This window comes from Ambystoma mexicanum, chromosome 7q, assembly GCF_040938575.1.
Source record: "Ambystoma mexicanum isolate Mex_15411 chromosome 7q, UKY_AmexF1_1, whole genome shotgun sequence".
Lineage (NCBI taxonomy): Eukaryota > Metazoa > Chordata > Amphibia > Caudata > Ambystomatidae > Ambystoma > Ambystoma mexicanum.
Window position 1 is genome coordinate 346,161,075 of NC_090941.1, and position 27,114 is coordinate 346,188,188.

The 27,114-nt window shown below is 42.1% G+C and overlaps 1 protein-coding gene across 1 annotated transcript in view; it reads left to right on the top strand.

Moving 5' to 3' along the window:
* The window catches only part of KLHL1 (kelch like family member 1), a 1,778,891-nt gene that overhangs the window by 1,431,303 nt on the left and 320,474 nt on the right, over positions 1-27,114 (top strand). The window contains exon 8 of the mRNA XM_069639396.1: positions 12,660-12,822. Within this exon, the coding sequence (XP_069495497.1) occupies positions 12,660-12,822 (163 nt within the window). The remainder of the gene's footprint in view (positions 1-12,659; positions 12,823-27,114) is intronic.

Consider the following 27,114-nt stretch of genomic DNA (forward strand, 5'->3'; position numbering starts at 1 on the left):
AGTCTCTTAGCTATCATGGTATTGCTGTATGCCACAATGAAATCTTAAACGTGTTCAGGCTGAATGCCTCTTTGATAAGTCTTCTCTATCTGCTGTCCTCACCTCTGCTCGCTATCTTTATTTGGATGCTGAAACAAAGCACCAAGTTATTCATATGTGGAAGGATTTAGTTGTAATGGGGGAATCTGGTCCTTGGTGGGCCCACACCTTCTTTTTTGCATACTTATTTATTTGATTAATGCCATTATCTGAGCATCTTTCTACAACCAATTATACTTGCACTTTTATTTATGTTTGTATTTCTTCTCTCCCTCTTGGTGATGGGATGTGGGTGCTCTAACTTATGTTGTTTAGAAACGTGAGGTCCACATTCATACCTTGCTGTCCAAAGCATCAATTGTCTGCAAACAGAATATTTTTCTTAGCAAATCAGAGGGGCCCAAATGAATCACCTCCAGGATTGGGGCTGTATTTTGCTCCCCAACTGGTTCCACATTTGGTGTCTTGGTGCTTTAGATTTAACAAAGATATACGACTAATACAGGCTTTGACACGTTCCAGACTTGACTATTGTGGGAAATGGATTCCCTTTATCGGGAGCAAAATGTTACATCGGTTAAACAATATAAATAATGTACTATTATCATTCCATTCAATTGAAAAGTTCAAGAGTGATATCACAACATAATACGTCTCAAGGTAACATCTCCAAAAAAGGTATTTACAGTAAACAATACCAAAAAAGCCAAAAGGTAATAGGAATAAGATGTACGATCATTAGGATAAGAACACCAGTTAGTTAACATGCCTAATGATAGAATGAACTCATGCAGAACATAGAAGTTGATCCAAATAACTAATGAATACAGTGGCAATAAGGATGCTACTTGTTTTAAAAATTCTCCAAGAGGCAAAATCTGTCGTGAAAGACAGAGAACAAATAGTGGTGTAAGATGTTAAACAAATATGTGTGTAACAATCTATTAAATTCACAAGAAAAGAGAAGTAAGTACCTGATTGAAATTAGCCTGAAGGAAGTCAATATCAATGCAATAGATGTAAAAGCTGATATATTTTACAAGAGTCTATAAGTAAAGAAAACCAGTATGTGAAGACCAATGAACAAAAATAAAAAGCCCCATAAAAACTGTATGAACATCAACCAAAGATAACCAGACTTACACAGATTCATGCAGTTCAATGGAACAAACTGTGCCGCAGAGACAAAGAAACTGCCCGTGTAAAGGGAAATTAATATAAACAAAATTGCCAAAAGGGTGCTGTAGCATCATAATTTCATAGCATAAGGAGCAAAGTTATTTCATTGCAGTGTCCCATGGGTCGGGAAACCTTAATGAATAATTTAAGGGTGATTAATAATTTTGGAGAGTGAAGTAAAAAGAAATGGAGTGAATTGTCTACTGGAAACTTCTATTTACTGCATTCATAATCTGTATATGAACGACAATAGAGAGTATTATACAAAATAAAACTGTATTAGTCAAATATCCTGTAACTGGATACTACAATTAAATAAAAAAGGTATGTCCCAAAGTCACATTTAGAGGAATACGAAGTGGAGCAATTCTCTAGATTAACAAATAATTGATGCCAAGAAAGAGGTCTCAGGAACCAATCCGTGTACATTTTCATTCATGTGTTCTATCACAAATAAAAGGAATGCATATGAAAAACAATGAGTCAAAAAATGTCTATACTTTAGAGATTGTTGTATAAGAATGACTAGAGCATCAAAGGAATCTTTAACTGAATTATCTAAATCACTACATGGAAATGAAGTTATAAACATTGATAAGAGGAATGTATACTGTTTGTGAAAGCAGACAGAAATAGAATACACATTAGCTTAGACTAAATGATGGTATAAACTTCCTATCAAGTGGTGTAGGCTGATTTCTTCATTCATCACTCCTGGTAATAATGTGTCCATTTTATTAATCCAGTACATTTCTCCTTCGGTTAATCTTTTGACTATGTTTTCACCTCTGGTGGAGAATCGTAATATTTCCAAAATTATGGCCCTGACCAATGAAATGACTGGCAACTGGTGATTTGTGGTTTTGTGTCTGAATTTTTGATTATTTACTGTCCCTTTTCCTTGTTTGAATTGCAGTAAATGTAACAATAATAAAAAATTATTTAATGTGATATAGTTTCATATACAAATGAAAATTTACGCATAGAACAATAAATTCATACAATCACAAAACAATATACAAAAATCTAAAAAAGGAAGAGAACACAAATTCACATATAGGATCAGAATGAAGACATAAATATGACCATTAAACAATGGACATTATACCATTTCTCCTATTGTATGATAAATTTACATTTAATTTCCGATCAAATAGCTTTCGCTCCATGTGAATCAAGTGTTTTAGATAAAATAAAGTAAAATGAAATAAAATGAAAATAAGGGGAATGAGTAAGGAGATAACATAGATAACATAGATGGATGGATGGATTGGTTAATTACTTTCTTAGATCACTGTCGTAATTGTTATCAGTATCACCAAATTACTCCAGGTGTCACTACCTCCCGTATCGTGAACAATCTTGATCATATTCCACTACAGTCAGCACTATTGCCAGGGCTTTAATTCAGTGTTCATAATCTTATCAGCATGGGACCATACTCTGTATAGAGACAGGTGGAGGCTAGCAATGAGAGTATTTAGACACTGATATCAAATTGATGTGATCAAAATTATGTACAAATTCCCCATAGTGTTTAATATATACATGACCCATAGACGGACATTGTGTTAATATATGTTTGGCGGTTTCGGGCTCTAAACAATTCCTAAATTTTCGACATTACATTTCTGATTTAGGTAATGATCACTCGTGGGCCGTCACTGCCAGAACTGAAAGGTGATTAATTTGTAATAATAATATGAACTGTCTTAAGTTCACTGAAGGGCAAAGGTTTAAGTACTTTTTCAACTTTTTGAAAGTATACAATATATATGTTACAAACTTGTAGCTTTTCAGGTTCTCCAGATGTACATAATTATTGTGCCAGTCCCATAAAGCCACACATTTTCCTAGATGGTATTTCAGATATTCATATTCTTCTCCCCATTGGGGAGTCCAGCATATTTCTTCAAACAGTAGATCCATGTCATCTGTTAATTTAGGTTGCTTTATGCTACTAAGATCTTCATTAATACATACCAATAAGGGATTAGCAGGATTGTCAGAGTTTAACATACAATTCTGCCCTCTTTTTCAAGACCATTTATTTCAATGAGAGTATCCCTAGTTCCAACCGGAGGATAGCCATGGGAATACATTGGGGGAGGCCCAGAAGCCTTCTCCAATATTTACCCTCTATGATCTGAAAGCCATTTGAGATCCAAATTGGTCAATGCCTCAAGTCCATAGAGTATCATTGGGACAAAGCACTGAATGTACAATTGGCGCGCCCCCCACATGGAATATCCACCTTCATTGCACGTAAATCGTCAAATCAAGGCCATTAATAGGGCAGCCTTAACTTTACGTACTTGTACGCAGGAGTAGTAATTCCCCTTACTATCGAACTCTACTCCAAGGTATTTATAGGAGTGGGTGTATAGTATTTCGATTGTCCTTACACACATTCTGGGTCGTGCAATCTTGCCGTGTGAATATAAGATTAGTTGCGTCTTATCACGATTGATGACCAATTTTTTATTTCAGCATATTGCCACAGCTTCTCTGCTGACCGTAGTAACCCACTAACTTTATGATCGAGGATCACAAGATCGTCTGAATATGCCATTACCATGCAGTACCTGGTGCCATTTTTCGGGGGGCAATTATAACAATACAATCAAAGGAAATTCAATACAACGTCCGTACACAGGTTGTAAAATTAGATTGAGGGATTATGCCACTTGCATCACCTATAATGTGATGTATGCCATTATGTGTCCTTGTAGTCTATTGTATGTTGGTCAAACTGCCAGAAGGGCACGTGAGAGGTGTATTGAACAGATATTGTCTCTTGGAGGATTTTTGAAACAGGTAGCATTTCCTTTGCCGCTATCTGTAATAGTTATTTGGATCAACTACTATGTACTATTTGAGGTGATTCTATCATTAGGCACTGTGGCAAACCGAAAGTAGGACTAAGACTACTATATGCCAGTTTAAGATTGGTTTTTATTTAAACTGAAAGAAAACGCCTATCTAGTCCTACGTCTATGAGGGACCTTCCCTGCCTAATGTATCTAAAACTAAGGGTGCTTGTCAAAATCCAAAATTAAATAGTCCTGCGTCCAAATCCTAGAAGCTAACTGGCCCTACCATTTGGAAAACAACAAAAGGAAGGAGGCTGGAGCAATAGCCTCTGCTTTGGCTTCTGCCTGGCCCAAACACTTATTTCTCTTTCCAGCAGGTTTACAAAGTTCATCAATGTCTCAGAACACAGTTCACAGACTCACTGCAGGTTCTGTTGGTTAAATGTTAATATCTTTCTTGTGGTTTCTTCTTCTTCAGGAAAAATAGTTTTTTCATACACTTTCCCCAAATGCTTGAAACCCTCCAGTTTCTATTTCTCTACAGTTCTCTTTTTTGAACGTTGTGATTTTCAGACTCCCCAAAGTCCTCTGGCCTTCTGAAAGGCTTACTTTCTCTAAGCCTTCGTGGGGCCTCAGCCCATTCGGGTTCTCTCTGTTCCCACAACCCTGATGGCTCTCCCAGCCTTGAATGTTACCGTCTATTTGTTTCTCAAGAATCCCCAATGCCCTCTGGCCTTCTTATAGCCTTGGTGGAACTTGATTTAAATAGGGTATCTGCCCTCTCTTGTTTATCAGGCTCCCGTAACCTTGTTGACTTTCCCAGCCTTGAAAGTCTCTCAGTTTCTCAGGACAATCTTAGGTCCTCTGGCCCTTTTAGAGGCTTGTTTTCTCCCTTCTATGGTTTATCAAGTTCCCATAATCTCTGTGGCTTCTCCAGCTTCAACAGTCTCTTAGTTTATCAGGGTTCTCTGGAGCCCTATGGCTCTCTGATGGGCTTGCTTTCTCTCTACTTGGGTTTATCAGCCTCCCATAAACTTGTTGTCTTCCCCAGCTTTAATTATTGATGTTCGTGCCTCTCAATTGTATTCTTTCCACAGGTGCGTTTGCTTCCCTTCTCAGCAGGAAATGCACTTCTCGTGCAGAGCTTGGGGATCCTGGCTCCCTTCTGCAGTCTGGTCTCGGTGTCAGTCACCCTGTGGTGAAGCCACCAGATGAGACATTTGCTTTTCAGTCTCCATCTCCTTCCTGACCATGGCCTCTAGGTTGGTTAGGAGGCCAGCCTCCCGGCATCCAGCTGGCGATTCACTCGCTCTCCACGCCACCTCTGGCTCTGTGTTCTAGAGTGTCTCTGCCCCTCTAGGATGTCATTTCATCAGAGGCTCACCTCTACGTAGAAGTCACTTTCCTCCCATTGTAGGTTTTTTTTAATCAAACGTCTTCTTGGTTTTATGTAGGGCATGAGAGACATTTCTTCTTTGAGTGCAGTGCTCAGATAAGATGATCCAGCCTTCCCTGAAGCCAAAGAGTTGGAAGAAATGTTACTTTTTGGTGAATCCAAAATAGTATCACAAATAAAAGGAGTATGTTGCTGTTCTTTGACTGTGGAGTTTAGGTGAGGTCCAGCATAACCTGGAAGCAAAGAGATGAAAAAAATGTCACTGGTTGCTGGTGTCAAAACAACAGTCTTTCCAGTGCTCATGTAGGGAGAGAATGTATTCCAGACTGAGAGTTCCTTATCAGAATAGGAGTCCTTGTCCCGAAGAGGGGAGTCACTCTCAGTGAGGTCCCACTTGCTGAGTGTGCTCAGCTCCCTAGCCCCAAAGGGGGTTGCTCCACCTGGTGAGAAGAAGCGAATATCCTTGATTTGTCACAGCACCTTAACTAACTGATTTAGTAAACGTAATGATCTTACATTTTACTCCTATTACTTTTTGGCTATTTTTGAACTGTGTACAGTACATTCCCTTTCTGGACATGTTGCCTTGGAACTTATTCTTTTGTGATATCACTATTGAACTTCCAGTTGCATAGGATTATAATACTACATTATTTATTTTATTTAACAAATGTAATTTGATGTACTCATCAAGGGAATGCTTTTCCCAAAACGCATGGAGCCTCAACTGTTATATATAAAGAAGAGTTTTAGAAAAGATTGGAGTATTCAGACTTGTTTATGTATATTTGAAAGTTGTTTTGTGATATGTATACATTTACCATAAGGTAACTAAAGTTTCAACATGTTTATAAAATGTGACTGTTATTCTTTTCACCAGCATAAATATGCCCAAGGGATTGATGTATCATAGTCTTTGGAGACCAGCTCCCTCTCTGTGTAAATACAGCCCATGTGTTAAGGCTGTTTTACCTCCCCTGCATTCAAAATTCTGATGTGCATTCGAACAGTTTGACATTTGATACATTAATTAAGCCATAATATCCAGGCAGGTGGGCTTCACTAGTAGCTAACAGTCCAAAGAGTATGTTAAAGACACAAACACAGCAAGATCATTGATTGTGTTACAAAGGGCAGTTACTCACATGTAGAGATGTCCATCAAGGGTCTTATAGTTGTTGGGTAGATTTTGTCAGAACTCCCTTAGTACGTGCATAAAACCATATATCCTAATGGAAAAGCAGGGTTCTATCCAAAACAAAAAACAAATTATCTGTATGGCTATATATATAGCAGAGCTGACAGGCTTAACTCAAGAGAAGAAGGAAGGATTGTGGCAGGGTACCTGTAGTCCCAATAGGTAACACAAATGAGTACACTACACAGTAAAATTGAAGAATATATACTCGTATTACAGGGCTAGACATGAAAAAAGTTCAAATAAGTACTTGAGTTGTAATGCACCAAAGCACTATACATGTACACAAGTAAAGAGCCTTAGGCTGACCCTTCCCACTCCTAGGCTAAATATGTGGCCTTTACTTGGAGGAGAACTCAAAACATATAAGGCTAAATGGAGGCAAAATAGGCAATCCTATAGGTAAATAGTATATTATTCAAGTCGTGTTCAGGGCATTTAATTACAATGCTTTACTAGCCCCCATATTTCCAACAAACGCTCGTACACAATAGGTCGAGACTTGTATTTTGACCAGGTTATTTTCCGAGCTCTTTCCCAGAAAAAAAGGGACTTCCTCAGGGCTAAGATACAGCAAATGAGTTTCCATTGGGCTTTTGTTTGTCATTTATCCATGTGACCTCTAACGCCTGTTCCCTGAGAGGTGTAACGTTAAGGGTTAATCACACACGTTGTGAGTCTTGTCAAAATAAAAATGAGTAAAACATCATTATTTTTCTATGTTGCAACGAAATCACGCATTAAGTGCACCATGCACTTATATCTGCTCCAGTTCAATGTAGGTAACAAATTAGTATTAGGAAATTGTGGTTTCAACTCAGCATCTACATGTGTGAGCATTCATACGCTCATGCGTAAAGATTCTTAGCCATCACAGTTCAGTAAACTATTGATCAATGCTTTGATCTTCAAATACAATGATTGTACGCCTTCATAACATTTTACCTAATTCAGCAGTAGGTTCAGACATGTTTACAAAATAAATGGTTTGCGATTCTATTTATTTCACTCTATTTTAAACACTATTTCTTGTTTCACCTTGCTTCAATAAAATCAAAGATTAACTATAGTTTTAAAAGCAGAGTTCAAGCCAACATTATAGTCTTGCTTGTGAATTGTTCCAATAATATAGTGGCTCCCAGCCGTTTAATTGCTTCTTACCAAAACATATTTTTGAAATATATGTGCATTAGCTCATTATGATTTCAGGCTAGTTTGTGTTATGTTCTGTGTGGCGGTGCGTGCTTCTTTCAATTCAGATCATGCCAGCCTCACAACCTCTCATTAAAAAATAAACTGCTTATTTTAAGCAAGCTACGTAATGCAACATATACACAAAAAACATGCTATACTTCTCAAAGCTACTACCACAATTAGTATGGACCAAGACAAAATATCAATTAAATTACTTTATGTTCAAAACTGAATGGAACCTATTTTAACGTTTGGCCCAGGAAAAACAGAATCTCATGCCCCCTGTCTCGGTTATTAAAATAATTTTAAAATGTTGTGCACAACTTCTGTTTCTAAATTGGTTTGATATGAAATACCAACATTATTGGCTCATACTCGTATCTAGCTCTTCATCTGCAAGCTCAAATTAGCTGTTCCCTCATTCTGCACAACCCATTGGCTCCGAGCTTCTCCCCTGCCAAGCATCCATCATTTCAATGGCATCCTTACCTTTCTTTCCCAGAATGTCTTCTGGGATAAATATCCTTTATCTATGAATGTTACCTCAATCACTTTGTGCAGACTAGAATAGCTGCGGTTCACATTTCTTAGGCAGGGATTTCCAGTATGCAGTGCGTTTTCAATAAGGGCTGTATGAACCATATTATTGCGATCAGTTGAAAATGTACTTAATTCACTATTGCATAGGGAAGTTTGACAGGCGGTTCGGCAGTGAGTTTGAAATTAGTTTGGCAGTTTGACTTTAAGGCCTGATTGGATCATATGACTAGATTTACTACGCAATGCAGTATTTCTTCTGCGCCTGTAAAAAATTGCAATTACCTTTATGGACTGTTTTGCAAATGTCTACTATATTCATGTGAGGCTTGTTTCATGCTTTGCAATGTTTGGACAGCCCGTTACACCCATCGTACGTAGCTGCTGAGAAAGACATTTTAATGTTAATATGAGGAACCTTAGCTACCTTTGTTGTCTTATTGTGTAAGGCTGCGAGTTTTGCTCTCCTTGGTATTTTGTATCTGCTTAATGATCTTTGTAAATGTTCTCAAGTTGTGCTAAATATTCCAATGTGTATTGTTCTTAATGAAATCTGTATTTTATTGTAAACCTGACGGTTTCATTACCAACAAAAAAGTCTTTTTGATGAAGATGGTTTGGACAAACAGCTTCTGCTTTGTCCAGTCAACTAGCTTGCAGCTTTGAATGTCTTTGGTCTGAGATCTGAAAGTTTTTCAAATGGGAAAATGTGCTCCTACTTCGTTCTGATTTTTTTTAAAAAGGGCCTTTCACACTCACAATGCATTCTGTTCTCATTACACAATTATAATCCAATATGTATCCATAATTTGTACAGTGAACATTCTTTTAAGTGCTACTTCTAACCTCTACATCCGATTGTAACAGAAAAATCCTCAGCAGACATCCAAATATTGAATAAGGTAGGCTTGGTAAATCTTTCATAGCAGCAAAGCAAAAGCTCCTACATCCATAGGCCAGATTTACAAAGACAAATCCAACTCACCTGCCTCTCCCTATAAGGTTGAAATTTGTATACACCTCTAAACGCATTGAAACCTATGGGAGTGGTGTGGACTTGCAGCCTCATGACTTTATTTCCAAGGAGTACTCTTTCGGTTTCCAGCTTATCACAAGAACTTCAAACCCATACTTCAACTCTTTCTTCTTTCTTGACGTAGTTATGAGCATACCACATGACATCTTACAGCTGTGAGTTTTTTGCAGATGGTTTACTATTGCTTATCAGGTTTTGATAACAAGCAGTTTCAGAAAGATTTTGACAGAGCAATGATAAGTGAAGATAGTTAAACAAAACAACCACACTGTTTTTCTTTCTGACACAACGTGCATTTGTCTTACACAATCCCTGCCTTTCTGAGCGCTAGTCATGCGTTTAACTGCAGTGAACAATGAAGTTATATGTGCTTTTATACACTTTTCGGTGTTTTTCTGTAAGTGCTGATGTACTGTTCTGTTCAAATGAGCCTTGCTTGACCATCTTTGACTTGCATCTAAGTTCATATATATGAATGTCTCTTACTCCTAAACACCACCCAGGTGTCATTTGCAGTAACTGAATTTCAAATGCAGTGTTACAAAGAGCTTACATGGCTTGCAGTGCCCCACTATTAAAGACAGATATGACATTTGTTAACAGACAGGAATAACATGCTCAGAATAGCATCTAGAGGGGGCAAAGTGGTTAAACATGATAAACAATGCCCAAAGGCCACCGAAAGTTAGAATGCAAATAGACTCATACAGCCAGATCTATATTGTCTCACTATCCTTATTAGAAATAAGCTGATCAAATATAATAAGAGTTATATACCATAGACCAAAACATTGCAATAGCCAGGACTGAAGTGCAGTCCTTTATTACATGTAATCATTCTGGGGTAGATGCTAAAAGACCAGTCTTCAGTGAGCATCACAGGAATCCAAGGCGATCAACAGAAAATTCAAAAATCTAGGTAAATTCCCTTTTCAGTCACTGTGGAGTAGTGCAAACATAAGTAGACCATTTCTCAATTGGAATCAATGAGTCAATGTTCATAGGCAACACCCAGTTATGAGTTAAAGCCAGGCAAGTATTTGTTCTACCCTGCAGGTACAGACAAAGAAGCAGTCAACCCCAACAGGTGCTCATGGAAACCCCCTTGAGGAGCTCCACTTCCAGGTTCAAGACCAAGCTAAGCAAAGAACAAAGGACGCAGATCTAAAATCAGGCCAATGCAAGTCACTGTGGAAGAATGGTTGAGGGGTTGCTAGAACACTCTACTTCTCCTGGACGAATACACCACTAAAGAGGATCACACACAATATATCATGACCTCCATACCCATCATTAAACCCTCATGAATCCAGTCAACACTGGATTTATTTAGGAAAATGCTGGAGAACCCAGCATATAAAGGGCTTCTTTTACAGTTTGGAGACTGGATCTGGAACTCAGAATCGTAACTCTGATACAACAACAACCCATTAAGATTAAAAGAAGAGCAACCAGTGTACTCAGAATTATAGGCCATTAGCCATAAGCAGAAGCGGTGATGGAGGAGGCACCAGGAGGACGTATGAACCTGACCAAGGAGATCCTAGCAGCTTGAGGGCAAAGCCATGGCAGCCAGTCAACACAGTATGGCCACATGATTGTAGCAATCAGTGGAAGTGAACACAGATGGTTCAAGCAGAGGTGGACTATTGATGGCCCACCATGTTTTTAGGCCATGGAGATGGACTATCTCACAGTGCTTGGGCCAAATGAATGATGTCACAAAGCGGCACCATTGCACAGGACCATACATGTCCCCAGCATTGGGCATCAAGTACCACCTGCAAGGAGTACTGAGAGGCAACATAGGGTTTGCACATGAAAGATGTCCCACAGTCTTTAAAAGAAAGCAGGGTACAGCCATAGGGCAAACACTGTCTTAAAAAATCATCAGCCAACCTTTGGGATTTTCTCCAGCAATTCATGTAAAACTGTCTGAATGATGAAGGTCTCACTAGGATATACACATTAAAGCATGGGTTAGCTCAAGCCAGCCCTGCTAGCCACATTAGGTAGACACACACATGTCATGGTGGCTAGCTAATCAAGCTGGCCTGAAAAACCACTTACCAGCCATGGTCACCCAAATAGTATGTGCAATGGCATTGTTGTGTCTAGCAACCTAGGATGAGCCAACATTATGCCTCACAACAGGCAGGGCTGCGTCCAGTGCCAGTCCATATCAGCACACAGGTAATTTAGGCCCACCTCGTGGTCCCTATAGACAAAGGGATGTTCCAACATAACATGCCCAGGAGTAGGGGTTCCTAAATACTTCACTTCCTAAATTGTTATCCTTCAGTAGCACATTGTGCTGCTAATGCGTTTAAAGCATATGCACTGCTGATGAAGTCAAAACTAAATTACTACTCACAATCCACAAGACAATTGTAGGGTGCGAGAATCACCTTTGGAACAAAATGTTGCGCTTAAAAAACACCCCTGTCTTTCAAGTCTGTTGGTCTACAATAGGAGAGCAGTAGAATTGTCCCTGTCCACCAAAAAAGTCAATGAATCATGAAAAACAAAAGTAAAAAGTAAAAGGTTTAGAGGGCATATAAAATGGGACCGGAGAATCCTAAACTAGTATTCTGTCCCAACAATAGCTAGTAGCACCCTAGTACAGGGTGAAACTTTTTTTTTAGCTGATAAATGGCAAAACCGCCTTTACACACGTTAAAACGTTCCATAAAAAATAGGTTCAACAGGAAAACGGCACGGAAGGGAATTACTATTAGTCTCTTATGTATTTTCATTGTATGCTCTCGTAGTAATGTGATAAAACTAAATGTTTGACAATAAGTTTCACATATTAACTTAATTTATCTCAAAATATGCCAAGAGAGGAGTACATGTGCCGAAGGCTATGAAAACAGTTGGAATACATATTATGTTCATGCTGTGTTGGTCGAATTCGACGCATATGTGTAAGTAGGGGTAGAGGATGAGAAGATGGAGTTGGGGAGTGATATAGGAGGATAATGAAAGTACGCCGATTTAAAAACAAAAACAATGCGCAAATTCATGACCACTAAAACTGCACGAACAATGCGCATACTTTAGGAAAGAAGGCTATGAAAACGCCTGGAACCATACATGCCACGTTTATACATGTTACACATTAGTCCGTCATTGTATTCTCTTTCATAATTTCTTTATATGTATTTGTTTTCTAGTAATATCTGAACAGGTGTATAGGGGCATTGCTATGGCTATGATCATGGACAGCACAATTTACAAAGTTGTTTTCCTTGCTTTCCCTGTTAGGAGTTACAGTACTGGAAGGCCCGATTTATGCTGTTGGTGGTCATGATGGATGGAGCTATCTTAGCACAGTTGAACGGTGGGATCCACAAAACCAGCAGTGGACATTTGTTGCAAGTATGGCTACTGCCAGGAGCACGGTTGGAGTTGCTGCGTTAAATGGCAAGTGAGTAGGGTTTACCTAAACAATTATATTGGTGTGATGTCACGTGCCTAGGAATGCCCGGTCACGTGTCAGGGGGCGGGCTTAGGAAAATAAAGGTACCACCGGAACTGACGTCTTGGTGCCATCCCGGGTTTATGCAGCCTACAGTGTGGTCGTGTCTCCCTTGCCTCGCTGCGTTACCAGTATCAATGTTCTGAAAGGATAGACACTGGCCCTCATTCCAAGGTTGGTGCTAGTCATGGTGCTATTTGCGCCATGACTGCCACCAATAACGGGTCCGGCACCGGTATAGTTCAATGGGGACTTACCGGTGTAGACCGACCTTTGTGGGACCGGTAAATCCCCATTGAAAATGCCATTCCCCATTCCCATTTGAGCCTCCATAGGAATGGGGAGGGTGCTAATAACGGGCTCGCGACTTGCGAGCCCATTATTAGCGCCCTGGTCCCTTAATGGGTCCCGTCCAGAACGGCTAGTCAATCCAGCCGTTCCTGGTGGGACCTGCTAAGGGACCTTGTAGTAGGATGGTAAGGGATTACCATCACTGGTCTCCTTACCGGTGCCCGGTATCCCTTACCGCCCACCTTGTAATGACCCCCACTGTCTGTTCATTTCTAGTAATTCATATAATTAGTAGAAAGGTATCCGAAATTGTGATTTCACTAACGGATGCATTTATTTATTTATTTGTTCATTTGCATAGCGCACACAAGCCCAGAGGCATTAGGGCGCTGGTCCAGCTACATGGGGGGGGGCGTTTATAAGGAGGCCAGACCATAGTTAACATCATGATATTTTCATACAGGCGTACATGCATAGAGTACAAAGAAGATGCAGGTTTGGTGAGGACTGGGAAGCATCAGCCTTCTGCTTTGACATATTTGAATTTAGGTAGGGCCAGCCTATGGGTATATGGGTCTCTTGTGGGCCTACTGGACTGAACTTTGGTAATTTCTTTGACAAGTTGTGGCGGGGCTGAGTTGTAGAGGCACTTATGCGCAGTGGTCAAAGTGTACGAAAAGAAGTAGTGGAGCTATGTTCCCTACCAGTCTGTCCCACTCTCCACAAACCCCATCCCTGTGCCCCCTCCCGCAAACAGTCCAAACCCCCAAACAAACACACCTATTATTTAAGAGAATGTTCAGTGCAGTGCACTGAAGTGCAAGCTTCAACTTCTTCCTACACTTTTATTTTAAAGCTAAACCGTTCCGGAACGGTTTCTTTTTAAAATAAAAGTATAGGAACAGTGGAACTGAAAAGTAAAAAGTATAGGAGCACCGCTCCCGACCGCTCCCTCCCACTTCGACCTCTGCTTATGCGTGATGGAGAGGGTTTTGAACAGGATTTGCTTGTTGACAGGTAGCCAGTGAACTGCTTTGCTGGCGGCAGAGGTGTTTTCAGATCTAGGGTTGTTGAGTGTGATGCGTAGGGTGTTATTCTGGATAGTTTGGAGGTGTTTTAATGTTTTGGGTCGATTTGCCTGCGAACAAGATGTTGTAGTAATCGAGCATTTGAGCCCACAGCTGTGCGTGTGATTGTTAGACTGGCAGCATTAAACAGTTTTGTTGAGTAGACAGCGGCAGCAGAGATATAATTGCTTGTCTGTTTAGGGATAGAGTGGCATCTAGGTGGACTCCTAGCGTTTTTATGGAAGAGGAGACTGGGATTATTGAGCCATCTATGTTGAAGGCTTCATATTGTGGGGGAATGTTTTGTAGTGTTGATGGAAGCCCAGTGATGAGCAGTTCTGTTTTCTCATCATTGAGACATAGGCCGCGGGTTGCCATCCGAGTTTGGATCGTGGCATAGATGGCAGTGAGGGAGTCTGCATCTAAAGATCTGGTAAGAGGGAGGAGAAGTTGCGGTTCGTCGGCATATTTAGTACAAGATATGCAGAGCAAGTCGAGGTGGTCGAAGAGCGGTTTTGTGAATATGTTGTAAAGTGTTGGCAAGACACCAGAACCTTGAGGGAGCCCACAGCTAATAGAGGAAAATGAGGCGCTTGCATTTTCAGCAAAGATTTTCATTACCCTACCTTTGAGAAAGGAGGCAATCCTGGAGGCGACTTCTTTGGAGAAGGATGCAGAGGAGGTGAGGTGCTCTAGACCAACCAAATCTAAAACAGTGAACAGGTCTAAAAGGAGAAGCAGGGCAAGCTTTCCTTGGTCTCTGATTTTGTTCATTTGATTTTTCAGGTCCAGAAGTGCCGTGGCCAATGCGGAAGCTTGACCTTCGCATACCAAGGATTTGGTGTGTTTCTAGGTGGTGTTGTATTTGCACGTAGCCTGCTCAGTCAAGGATTTTGAGAAGGAAGGGCACGTTAGTGATAGGCCTGTAATTGGTTGTGGTAGAGGGTTCAAAGGTAGTATTTTTTAATAAGGAAAGGACCCAGGCTTTTTTAAGGCATGAGGGTACCTCACCTGTGTTGAAGTAGGCATTGATGAAAGCTGTGATGAAGGGTGCTAGTACATCAGCACAATTTTTTATCAGTGGGGCTGGGCATGCATCCCTTTTACATCTGGAGGGTTTGAGACCTTGAAGGATCTGAAGGGTTTCTTGCAGTGAGATTTCTTGGAAGCTAAAGATCGGGACTCCTGTTTTATTATATATGGCTGTTCGGGTGGCCATGTGCTGGTGCGAGTTGCTGGATTTCTTGGCTAGGATTTTCTCCTTTAGCATGTGGATTTTAGATAGTAATTAGTTTATGATAGTGGTAGAGGTTTGCGGGGTGGGTGATTCCAGTTCATTGAGGATGGTGAACAGCTCTTTCAAGTCTGAGGTGGCATTTACAACTCTGTTGTTGAGTGAGGATGCTTTTGCTTTTATGTAGTATTTTTGTATTTCACACTGTGGATAGAGAAAGTGAGTTTAGATGTGTTGGAGGGGTTATTTTTCCAGTTGGACTTCACAAGTCTTTTTTCTGCTCTAATCGTTGTGAGCTCTTGGGTATACCAAGAGTTATGATGGAGTGCTTGTTTAGCTTTATTTTGCTCTATAGGGGCAATATTGTCGATGGCATTGGCCTAGGTGGTGGTGTAGTGTACTGCTAGGTGTTCAGGGTCAGATGCATTCAGAAGGTCGGGATTGAGGCTGATAAGGAATGGGAGGAGGTTCTCTTTAGTGAGTTTACATGAGCAATGGCCATGGAGAGGGGCTACTGGAAGGTTTGGATATTGGGCCTGGGGGGAGTGAGAAGGTGTCGACATGATGGTAGTTGGCAATGACGGTGGCATAGCAGTTGGTGTCTGCTATCCAGTCGAGCGTCCTTTATTGTGAGTGGATTGAAGGATGTAGTGGTTAAATCCAAGTGAGATGAGTGGATTGGTTAAGGATGTGGCTGGTAGATTTTGGTGGTCGTTGAGGCCTAGGTTGAGGTCTCCTAGTAGGAGCACTTGCGAGAAGGGTTTGAAGTTGTTGCTTATGATAAGGAGTATGTCCTCTTCAAATATAAGGATGGGGCCTGGTGGGCGATAGACAGGGTACCTTTTGATGGTGTTGGAGGAGGAGGTGGACCACTTGAGAGAGAGTATGTCGCAGTTATTATTTCGGGATGTGGTAAGTTGTCTAATATGCAGGCTGTATTTGGCAATGAGGGCGACTATGCCGCTCTGGAATTCGGTCGCTCACTTAGATAAATGTTATAGCAAGCAGGAAAGGCAAGGGAGAGTGTCGGTCAGGAAGCTGCTTGTAGCCATGTTTCTGTGATGTCTAGGGCGTCAAGGTTGTGCACAGTTATGAGTTCATGTATATCTAGGGCATGGGCTGGGAGGGAGCAGGCATTAATCAGGTCTAGGTGGAAGTCATAGTTAAAGGGATTAGAGAGTCCTGTTGTCTGGTGTTTGCTGGGAGAAGGTGGGTAGACATCACCGGGCTTTGATATGCAAACATTGCTTGGCTTTGTAATACAGACATTGCTAGGTTCTATGTGACCTATACTGCTATGCCTTGTGATACAGACATTGCTGGGTTCTGAGTCAAACTCTGCTAGCCTCTGTAATACAGACATTGCTAGGTTATGTGTGGCAAACGCTGCTAGGCTTTGTGATAAAGACATTGCTGGGCACTATGAGGCAAACACTGCTAGGCTTTGTGATACAGACATGCAGTGTTCTGAGAGGCAAACACTGCTAGACTTTGTAATACGACATTGCTAGGTTCTGTGAGGCAAACTCTGCTAGGCTTTGTAGTACAGACATTGATAGGCATTACTGAAAAAACATTGCTTGTGTTAAGAAAGTGATGGGGTGATGAGGTTTGTGGACCGTTCTGCTGTAGCTACGCCAGTTCCTTGAGATTGTTGGTGGTGGGGCAAATGGCAGTAAGGGTTCTTTGTGAAGCAGCTTGAGAAACGCATGTTATGCATGGAGGTGAACCAGGGGGCTGTGAGCATTAGTGGTGAGGTCTCTAGACCAAAAGAGCGTGGGTCCAAGTCTTTATTGATGTGGGGTATAGTGGCAGACGGGAGGAAGGCTGTGGGTGGGACAGAGTCACAATTCGCGACAGTCGACGGGACTGTTAAGCAAATTGAGGGCGGAAGTCTTACATACTGTGGGTATGGCACAGTAAACCGTATCAGACCAAGATCCGGACAGGGCCAGACAAGGATAGTTGATGCAGTCCATCAAAGTGGCCATTTACAGGGTGCCGGCTTTGCCATCTGGCTCCCAGAGGCACCTTGATTTTCAGTTACTTGCGGCCAATCAAGGACAAAGAGAGGCAGGAGAAAGGCCTCCGGCAATCTGTGTGCATTGGTCACGGAGAGAGGGGCGACCATCTTAGAAAGGCGACGAGTCGCAGTGGAGTGCAGCCCATCCGGGCTTACCTTGGAAGTAAGGCTAGTTTAGTTATTAGTTATTAGATATATAACATTAGTTATTTTGTGAAAGCAAAACGAGAATATCGAGGCTGAGTACCCCAAAAGGAAATACACCAAATGCGGGTTCAAAAGATACATAGACCTTTATTCTACAACTGAACAGTTTTCAAAGAACAAAGCAACAGATAGCTATCAGGCCCTCAGTACAACACAGCAAATACCAGCCATGTTCGGTGTGTGCAGTGAATGGGGCTGTACATCAGAATATTTGCTCTTTTTAAACAGTTTTGTAACATGATGCTCAGCCCCTCTGTACGTTAATAATTCCCAATCTAGGGTTCGTGCCGGGTTCACCTCTGACTCGCCCAACTATATGCATATGGATCACCTTCAGTTTACATGTTCAACAAGTCACAATAGCAACAGTATATTCTTGGATCTAACATAAGCCTTAGTACATATTTTAATAGAATGCAGTCCAACAAGTGTTCACATTTAGTATTTACACAACATTGTGCTTAATATATATTCACGGATTAGTATCGTTGGTACAGATAATCCTCTATCCACAGGTCAACGAAGGACAAGGTCTCATTACATGACCCTAAAATTTGGCCTACGGGCAGTTTAAGCATTAACATGAATGCAGAGGTCAAGACGGCCATGTTACCAACAGAAGAACAGTGTCCACCATATTAGAACACAGGGTGACTTTGGAGCGCGAATCAAAATGGTGAATGAGCTTAAAATGGTGGCTAAGACTTATCTAAGGTCAGGACTTTGCAACGCGGATTTCCTCGCAGAGCGACTTGGCGTAGGCCAATATATATATGATCAAGAGGGTTTAATACGATTTCCCGATCGACATTTGGTGTTTAGAATATGCTTTCAAAATTTTAGAAAATACATCTAAAATGATCACTGATAGAATAATGGAACATGGGCATTTGAATATTCCTTAACAGGGAAAATACCGATGTTAAACTTGTGAATTACACAATTGACTAGTTGTTTCAACCTTCATTGTGCAAATATGAAGCTGACTTGAATCCATGAGTGATATTAGAGAGATGATGGCTAACTCTTCTCGCAAGAAAGGGAATGCTATGCATTACCGTGCTTACGCGTGCTAATGAATAATGATTCACAGACAGAACTTTTGACTATTTGAAAGGTGACTTTTCTCCCCAGATATCATATTTTTGGCGGAGACCCTGGCTACTTTGGTAAAGGTAAACTAGGGAGAATCAAGCTAAACATTCTGGGCCTGATTACAATTATGTGCCTACACAAGAAAGGTCAGTTTCACAAAATTAATTACTTCTGGTACAAATTACATTGTGCATTTATTATTTCCAGAACACAAAGTATGAAAGAGTGCAGACATGGATAGTGAGTTTATCTGCAAATCCTTGTTTTGAAAGCAATGCTCATGTTTGTGTCCTATTTTGACCCCTGCATTTACCTCGACCGGCCCTGTTTCAACACATATACAGTGGAAACTGCAGAGCAGGTTGTGGTCTTTGCAGGCATCAGTCTGCCCTGCTCAAATGCGTTTCGTTTTAAATGTCTTCCACTGCAATAGGGGTGCAATCATATTGTGAGGCCTCTTGTTAAATATAAGGTGTTTATCATGTGAGATTGTGGTGGAAACTCTTTTATTGAAAACCTTGTCTTAAGTTGAGCCCTACAATTTCGATACGACTACCGGATCACGTGATCCTAGCATGAAAATGAATGCTGATCAGCTAGTCTCTATATGGAAAGAGCAAGAAGGGAAAGATACTCTCGATGATATTTAAAGGCTAAAATAAAACCTGTCTCCAGTACAAGTGTACTGTGATTGGAACGTAGCGAATATCTGTGTTGTTGCTATGATCATAAGGAAATTGTACACTTCCTTAACAATTTGCTTATTCATATGAATGTAAATGGCCTTATGAACACAAATATTGGTCTTATCCACTCTAGCGGTCAAAAGGTTTGTGTATGTCAGAAAGTAATTTGTTTATCAAAAAGGTCCCAAGACAGTATTGTTATGAAATTTGAGAAACAGACATGAATGGGGAAATAAAAACGGAGAAACTGTTACTATATAACATAATGGACCTGATTTACAATGCATTTCTCAATTGGATTGCACCATTGTAAAACATTTTTGTAAATCAGGATATATATGTTCTGATGAAGTCCATGTCATTGCTTCAAAACACGTGGTGACATGCACATCTTAAATACAAGACAAGTAGACAGTGGAAAGCAAGACTTGGGAATGAGAATATATACTTGTGAGTTTATGTTTCTTGGTCACACATGTTATGACGTTTCTGGAACATTTGAGTGTCTGTGTGAATGAGACTGCTTTCTGCATTTACACAGCACATCACAGGGGATTCTTTGGTTCCACAGTAGCCCAACCGAAACAGCAGATATCTCACATTCTCTGTGTGATGTAGACACACTCCAAAAGCTGCCAGTCAGACTGAATGCATGTTTATTACACTGTTATAGACAAACGCTCTACCTCTTATATTGACTAAAATGAAGTGAACACAACATTTATGATATTAATCAATCATCCATGTAGTTGACGAAGCAGAAGGTTAAGAGGCAGATGAGACGAGGTAGTGGCATGAAATACATGCTGAAGTGTAACAAATATATTGTCAGTCTCTTCAAAACTCAATGAGAGACAAGTGGTGGGATACGACTAATGGTCTTTGCATAGAAATTATACATATCTCAGAATGGAGCCATCAAGGCAGAGCTCATTCAAGCCTGTACATAACGGCATACACAACTGCAAGGGGATTCCATAATGGCAACACTGCTCCTTATCAGCAAGTTCCCTTAAACATTGAGGGCTAAATTTACAAATGATTCCTTAGCATGACTTGGTTTGTGTGCTATTGGATCACCCGCAGCAACATGGGCATCCAGCTCTACAATCCCTTCACCCAGGGAGCAGTCGCATTGGCACAGGTACGTTCACGGGGCCATGACTCCTTTTATACTCTCTTCTTCAAACTCCTGCTTCTACTGCCTCCCCACGTGCACACACTCTCAACGAACTCATGGCAAGGTCACCTAGCTATGCTTTCCACTCACAGCAGCAGTCCAGTCAGGCCGACCTCTCCGAGACAAGCCCAGAGTCAGGCCTCCCCTCCTAACATTGTGGTGGTTCCCCACAACATGCACTTTCTCACACATGCCCTCAACCATACATAACTCTTGCCTGTCTCGTCACCACTTGCACTCAAGCACACAGCTTGAGTGCAACTTTGTTTCTAGCTTGTTTCTCAACAAGGTACTTACTTCATACATTTGATAAATCATTCACCAGTTTTGGGGATTAGGGGACATTTGACATTGGACCGGAAAGGCCAATGTCGTTTTGGTCTGCATTAGAGTCATGTTTGGAGCATTTCTATGAATGTTATTTTACCAAAGAGAAAGTGAAAGTTGTTCAGCACCCATACTGCCAAGTGTAGGTTTTCCAGGAGATGTTTAAATTCATTGTTTGGTATGGAATCATGAAGCGGCTGAGACTTTGATGTGAATTTGAGCTACAGGAAAGCATCCATGGTAGAGTATGTAGTATATCAAGCTTATTCTGATTTGCTAGATCACATATTCTCAAATTTAGAAGCACTTTATTTGAAGTCAAATTGATGTTCCTTGTTAAAATGGGAGTGCTGGCTTATAGTTTGTCTCTGTCCTATTTCTATGACCCGGATGGATCACTTCACTTAGGGAAGGGGTATGCAACCTTAGGCTCTGCAGATATTTTGGGCTACAACTCCCAGGACTGTTTCACATTTACTTGGATGGCTGCAGCTGATAGGAGCTGTGGTCTAAAACATCCTGAGAGCCAAAGGTCGCCGATCCCTGACTTAGGGGGCAAACTTAAGAAATATTCTGACCTCCAAGTCGTTGAATGGATGAGTAGTCCGTGCAACCTATTTTGATGTAGCGTGATCATGAAGCAACAGAGTAGACACTTTCAACACACCATAAGGGACTGTCCAGACAAATTTTATTGTTTTTAACATATATTATTTTACATTCAAATATCAAAAATAATTTTTCTGGTAAGCAAAAAAAAGTTTCAGTATAAAATACACATTCAGTAAACACAATCACAGAGAGCCGTATACAACTGTTCAAAGTCTTCCAAAGTCTGACGACTGGACCTTTGGTGAAGCTTACTGGTCCCTTTGGAATAGAATTCATCTGCAAAGAATAACAACAGTTTATTTACTTTAGAATAGAGAGAAACCTTGACCTTCTACCAACATTGGGCCAAGGGCATGCACTGACTCTCTTATTGCCAATTGGAATACCTAATTGTGGCAGTGAAGCAGTTTACTAAGGACCTAAATGTAGTTATTAATAATACGACAAAGGCTATGGTTTTCTACCAGCCTAGATCCAAGAAACCATACTTCAATTTTATTTTAAATGAAGCAAAGGTCTGGCAGGTCTATTCATATCAACTACTTAGGTATATATATATATTAGTAATAATGGCCCATGGGATGACCAAAATTGATTTATTTAAAAGATTTCAATTTTTCTAGTGCCTTTGACAGCCTTTCTCTATTTACCATATCATAAGCTGGTGTAATGTCTAAAAACGGTACATATATGGTCTCTCCCTTTATCTCTGCAGGTTTATTTCTCAGAATATTTCTCAGAAGCCCACATTCCACTGTACCCATACCGTTTCTAAAGCCTTTTTGTACAACAAAGAGTGTATTATGCAGTGCAATCCATGTTTCCAGATGGACTAAAAGTATTATGGCAAATATTTAGCATGAAACCCCCAAAAGCGCAATCGGCCTATAACTACTGCAGTCCATCTCTTTGTATAGATAGGTATGCCTTTGAGGAGAGTAGTATGCCCATTTTTGTTTATTTCTTGAAACAGATTACAAATAATGTCTGTCCACTGTAGGGGATCAGCTTTTATTACCAAAATCCATAGCCTGTTAGGTCCAGGGGTCCTAGAGTTTTTTAGATTATGGATATATCTAAGAATATCCTTTTTCTCCTTTACCCTGTTTAAGGTTTGATGATTTTATTTAACATGCTTTGGCCGGCAGGCCTTTGGGGCATCAGAGTTGTGAATATCAGAGGTTAAAACCATAAAATAAAGCATGGAAATATGCAATGATTGAGATATCACTTCAGGATTTACACTATTTTAAGTGAGCAGATCTATAGAAAGTACATCAAATACATGACAGCTTGCCTATATTGGCTATAGGATGGACGATTGAGTCCCAGAATAATAAGTGTGTTTATCTAAGCAGAGAGTACAAAATAAAGGGAGCAACCCTAACCTCATCCAAACTGGCTAGGTATACAGTGCATACTATGGATGGTCAAACACAATTTTCAGAATTGATTGAGTATATGGCAGGTTTTTATAGATGCTCAGAAAAAGGGGGAGATTATTTTTGTACCACATCCCATTTCAAAACAGCCTCTGTTGCCAGAGGAACACCATGCATCAATCTGCAACCTGTGTAGAAATGTCAAGTCATGAGATCTTCTGGGACCATGCCTCACTTTCTGGTGCAACCAGGCTAGAAATGTCTTTCTTAGAGTTTATCTCTGTCCATTTCCCACAAGCTTCTCCACATTGCTGATCATTATGTTATTCGTATCCTGAATTAGTGAAATTATTTTGTGGTTTGCAATCAGTGGAATTTGGACTTTTTTCTTGAGCAAAGATCCCTAGACGTAGGAATTCTTTGCATCTGATTTGCGATTCCAGCTACATTAGTACGAGCCTGTACTGGTCGACATAATTGGCCTGCCATATTTGGTGCCAACACTAGCATAGAAGACTGGAGTAGAGGTTCATGCTCACCCTGCCGTTTGTTGACAATTTCTCCGGTAACCACATTTTTACCCCTAGGTGCTGTTGGGACAGGCAAGATGGTTTAGAAGTAGCTATCCACTGTTTTCTGGTAAATCTTGGGCTCTCCATGATTGACTGACTCGAGCCATTGCTTGGAAGTCCTTGAAATTTGCAGTCTGGTAAAGCTTTATAATAATGCTCTCCCTTACAGATTGCCAGTCAGATGAATCTTCCAGCTCAGAGGCAGTCTTCTGCTGGGTTGATGTGACATAGCATAGGTGGGTCTGTGATGGAACTCCTCCAGCCACCTCATAGGGGTTTGTGGCAGGGGTTTCTCTGTTGTTGGTGTGACCAATGTAACTGTAACTGCTCCTACTGCAAATCCTGCTGATGTGACTCCCTTTTGGTGCATTTGTCTGATGAAACTACCAATATTTTCACTGTAGTTTTCAGGCTTCATATTAGCTTTCAGGATTCATTTTAGCTTTCTAGATAGCTTGATGGGCCAAGGTTCGGTGAACATAATCAGGATCTGCTCTTGATATAATATTGCACCTACAGACTAGGATAGAGGTGGTGGGTGGGTTTTGGGGACAGGAACCAACTCCAATCTCTGTTTCTTGTACCCCACTATAACCTATGGGGCTTTTGGGGGAAGGAGTGGAAAGGAAGGATACCTCTGAGGAGGTGTAGCTGGTAGTGTGACTTCTTAGAGACGTCAGAGATGTAAGGAGAGAAGGAGAGTGTGGAGTCGAAGATGACCCTGAGGGTTTTTGCCTTGCGGGTAGGAGCAGGAAGATTGCCTAGAGAGGCCGGCCAGAGAGCTGCAGGGAAGGAGGGAGAGGGTGAGCCGATGAGTAGACTCTCAGTCTTACTGGCATTAAGGCAGAGGTTTTTGGTGGCACACCATTCATGGATGGCAGAAAGACAGTCAGAGATGAGGGAAGGGGAAGAGGAGGACGAGGGTAGCCTGGAAATTAGCTGGGTATCATCCACATAGCACTAAAAGTTGGGACAGAGAGCGGCGATGGGGTGGGCAAGAAGTGCCAGATACTGGTTGAACAGCCAGGGAGAGAGGTTAGATCCCTGGAGGACACCAGAGGTAGAGAAAAAGATGTCAGAGAGGAAGGACCCCAGTTGGGCCTGGGAGGGTCGATTGGAGAGGAAAGAGGTCTGCCACGCCAGAGCCTGACCAGTGATACCCAGGTTATCACGGAGACGGTTGAGCAGGATGGTGTGGTTGACAGTATCAAAGGCAGAAGAGAGATTGAGCAAAATGACAACACATGGGGTGTTAGAGTCAAGGTTCGAGAGCAGGTCCTCACAGATGTTCAGGAGAGCAGTTTCCGTGCTTCTGGCAGCTCTGAAGCCAGACTGATAGTCATGAAGACTACCAACAGATTCAGCACGGAGATTAAGCTGGGAGATGGCCAGTTTCTCCAGGAGCTTGCCCAGGAAGGGAGTGATAGAAATTGGGCGATAGTTAGCCAGGCAGGAGGGGTCGGAAGAGGGTTTCTTAAGAAGGGGGTGCACAAGGGAGTGCTTGAGGGGGGATGGGAAGGCTCCAGAGGCGAAGGAGTGATTGCAGAAGTCAGCCAGGGCAGGAGCCAAGGAGTCGATGTTGTCCTTGATGGCTTTGGAGGAACAGGGGTGGACCTGTTTTGACGAGACTTTCATAGATCGGACTTGTCTCAAAACCTCGTCAGCAGAAAAAAGGGGAAAGGCAGAGAAGGAGGGAGGAGGGGTGGCTGCAGAAGGGCCAGAGGAGGAGAAGGGAATAGAGGGTGGGAGGTGATAGGAGGAGGGTGAGGACAGGATGTCCTGAGTTTTTGAGATGAAGTGAGAGGCCAGTGGCGTGCAGAGGGCCTGCGAGTGGACAGGAGAGGTAGAGACTGCAGCAGGGTTGGCCAGCTCCTTGCAGATTTTAAAGAGTTCGGCCGAATTGTTAGACGCTGCAGAGATGCGGGCTTGGATTAGGGCTGTCTTCTTGGTGAGAACGGAGAGCCGGTATTGCCTTTGGAGCAGGCAGCAGGCCAGTTTGTCAGAGGATGAACATGAAGCACGCCATTTCCTCTCTGCCACCCTGCACTTGCGTTTAAGGGTGACGAGATCCGAGTCATACCAGGAGTTACATTTGGCTTTGGGCTTCAGGTGGATTCTCATGACAGGGGCAAGGATATCAAGAATATCAGATATAGCAGAGTGGAGAGTAGTGAGGGCTGTGTCAGGGTGGGAGTCAGCCTAAGGGGGAAGGGGAGCGAGAAGGTGGCAGCGAAAGCCTCAACTGACACGCGCTTCATGGGTCAGATGACCGAGAAGAAGGGTGGCAGGGATGAGGGTGGCTTTGCCCGTGGGGTAGGGAAGGTGAGGTGGGAGGATAGGAGAAAGTGATCACTCCAGGAGAGGGGAGTGGAGAGAGGGACAGAGAGGGGAAGGTCAGAAGAGATCAGAGCCTCAAGAGTGTGCCCTGCAGAATGAGTCGGCCCAGACGGGAGATTAGAGAGTGAGAGAGTGTCGCAGAGGTCGCAAAAGAGTCCAGAGGGAGGACAGGAGGCATCCAGGTGGATGTTGAAGTCTCCAAGAAAGAGGAGTTGAGGGGTTGAGGACAGGAGTGAGCAGGAGAGGTCTGCCCACTCGGAGAGGAAGGAGGAAATTTGACCAGATGGACGATAGATAGTATCCATGGTAAGGGAATGGCTAGGAGAGAGAGAGAGTCGGCAGACAAGGCATTCAAAAGAGGAGTAGGTCTGCATAGGAGTGACAGTGGCAGGAATCCACTCAGGGAAGATAAGGGCCACACCCCCCCAGCACGGTTGGGCCTGGGCACGGAGAAGATCTTGTAACCGTCAGGTAGGAGTGTGTCAAAGCTGGTGACAGAGCTGGCCGTGAACCATGTCTCAGTGAGACCGAGGATGTCAAGGTCAAGTTCCTCAAGTAGACGACAGATATCAGAGGAATGTTTGACGGCAGAGCTTGAGTTAAGAGTTGCAATGTGGAGAAGGTTTCCATCCTTGAAGGACTTCCGGGGAGGGGTACAGATCAGATGTATGCCCTGCGGAGGTGAAGAAGGAGCCTGAGAGGGGGCGGGGTGGGAGGTTGTAGGCAAGCTAGCCGAGAACAGAGGAGAGGCGACAGCAGGAGAGGAAAGGAAGTTGATGAGGCGCGGGAAGCGTCTATCAAAGAGGTGGAGGTTGGCCTGAGGGCCTTGGACCAAGAAGGTCCCATTAGCGTAGACATTAATGATGGCCTTAGAGGAGTGGAAGGGGGCCAAGAGGACATCCCAACGGGTGCCACCATTAATGGGAGAAGAGGAGAAAGGAGAAAGCACAGAGACCATATGAAGGGTTCATAGGTCAGGAGAAGGCACGAAAAAGAGGATGTCAGTAAGAGTTTCCTTGGAGGAGGCACTAGTGTAGGTGTCAGTGATAGGGAGGCCTGGGTTGGCGACCAGGATGTCCTTTTTAAACTTTTTCCTACCGGATTTAGTGAGGAGAGCAGGATAGTCAATGGAGAAGCAGTTAGAGAAGATAGGCGAGATAGAGAAAACCATGGAATAAGGAGGGAGTGGGGGGAAGACGGACAAGAGCAAGCAGACAGGAATGAGCGG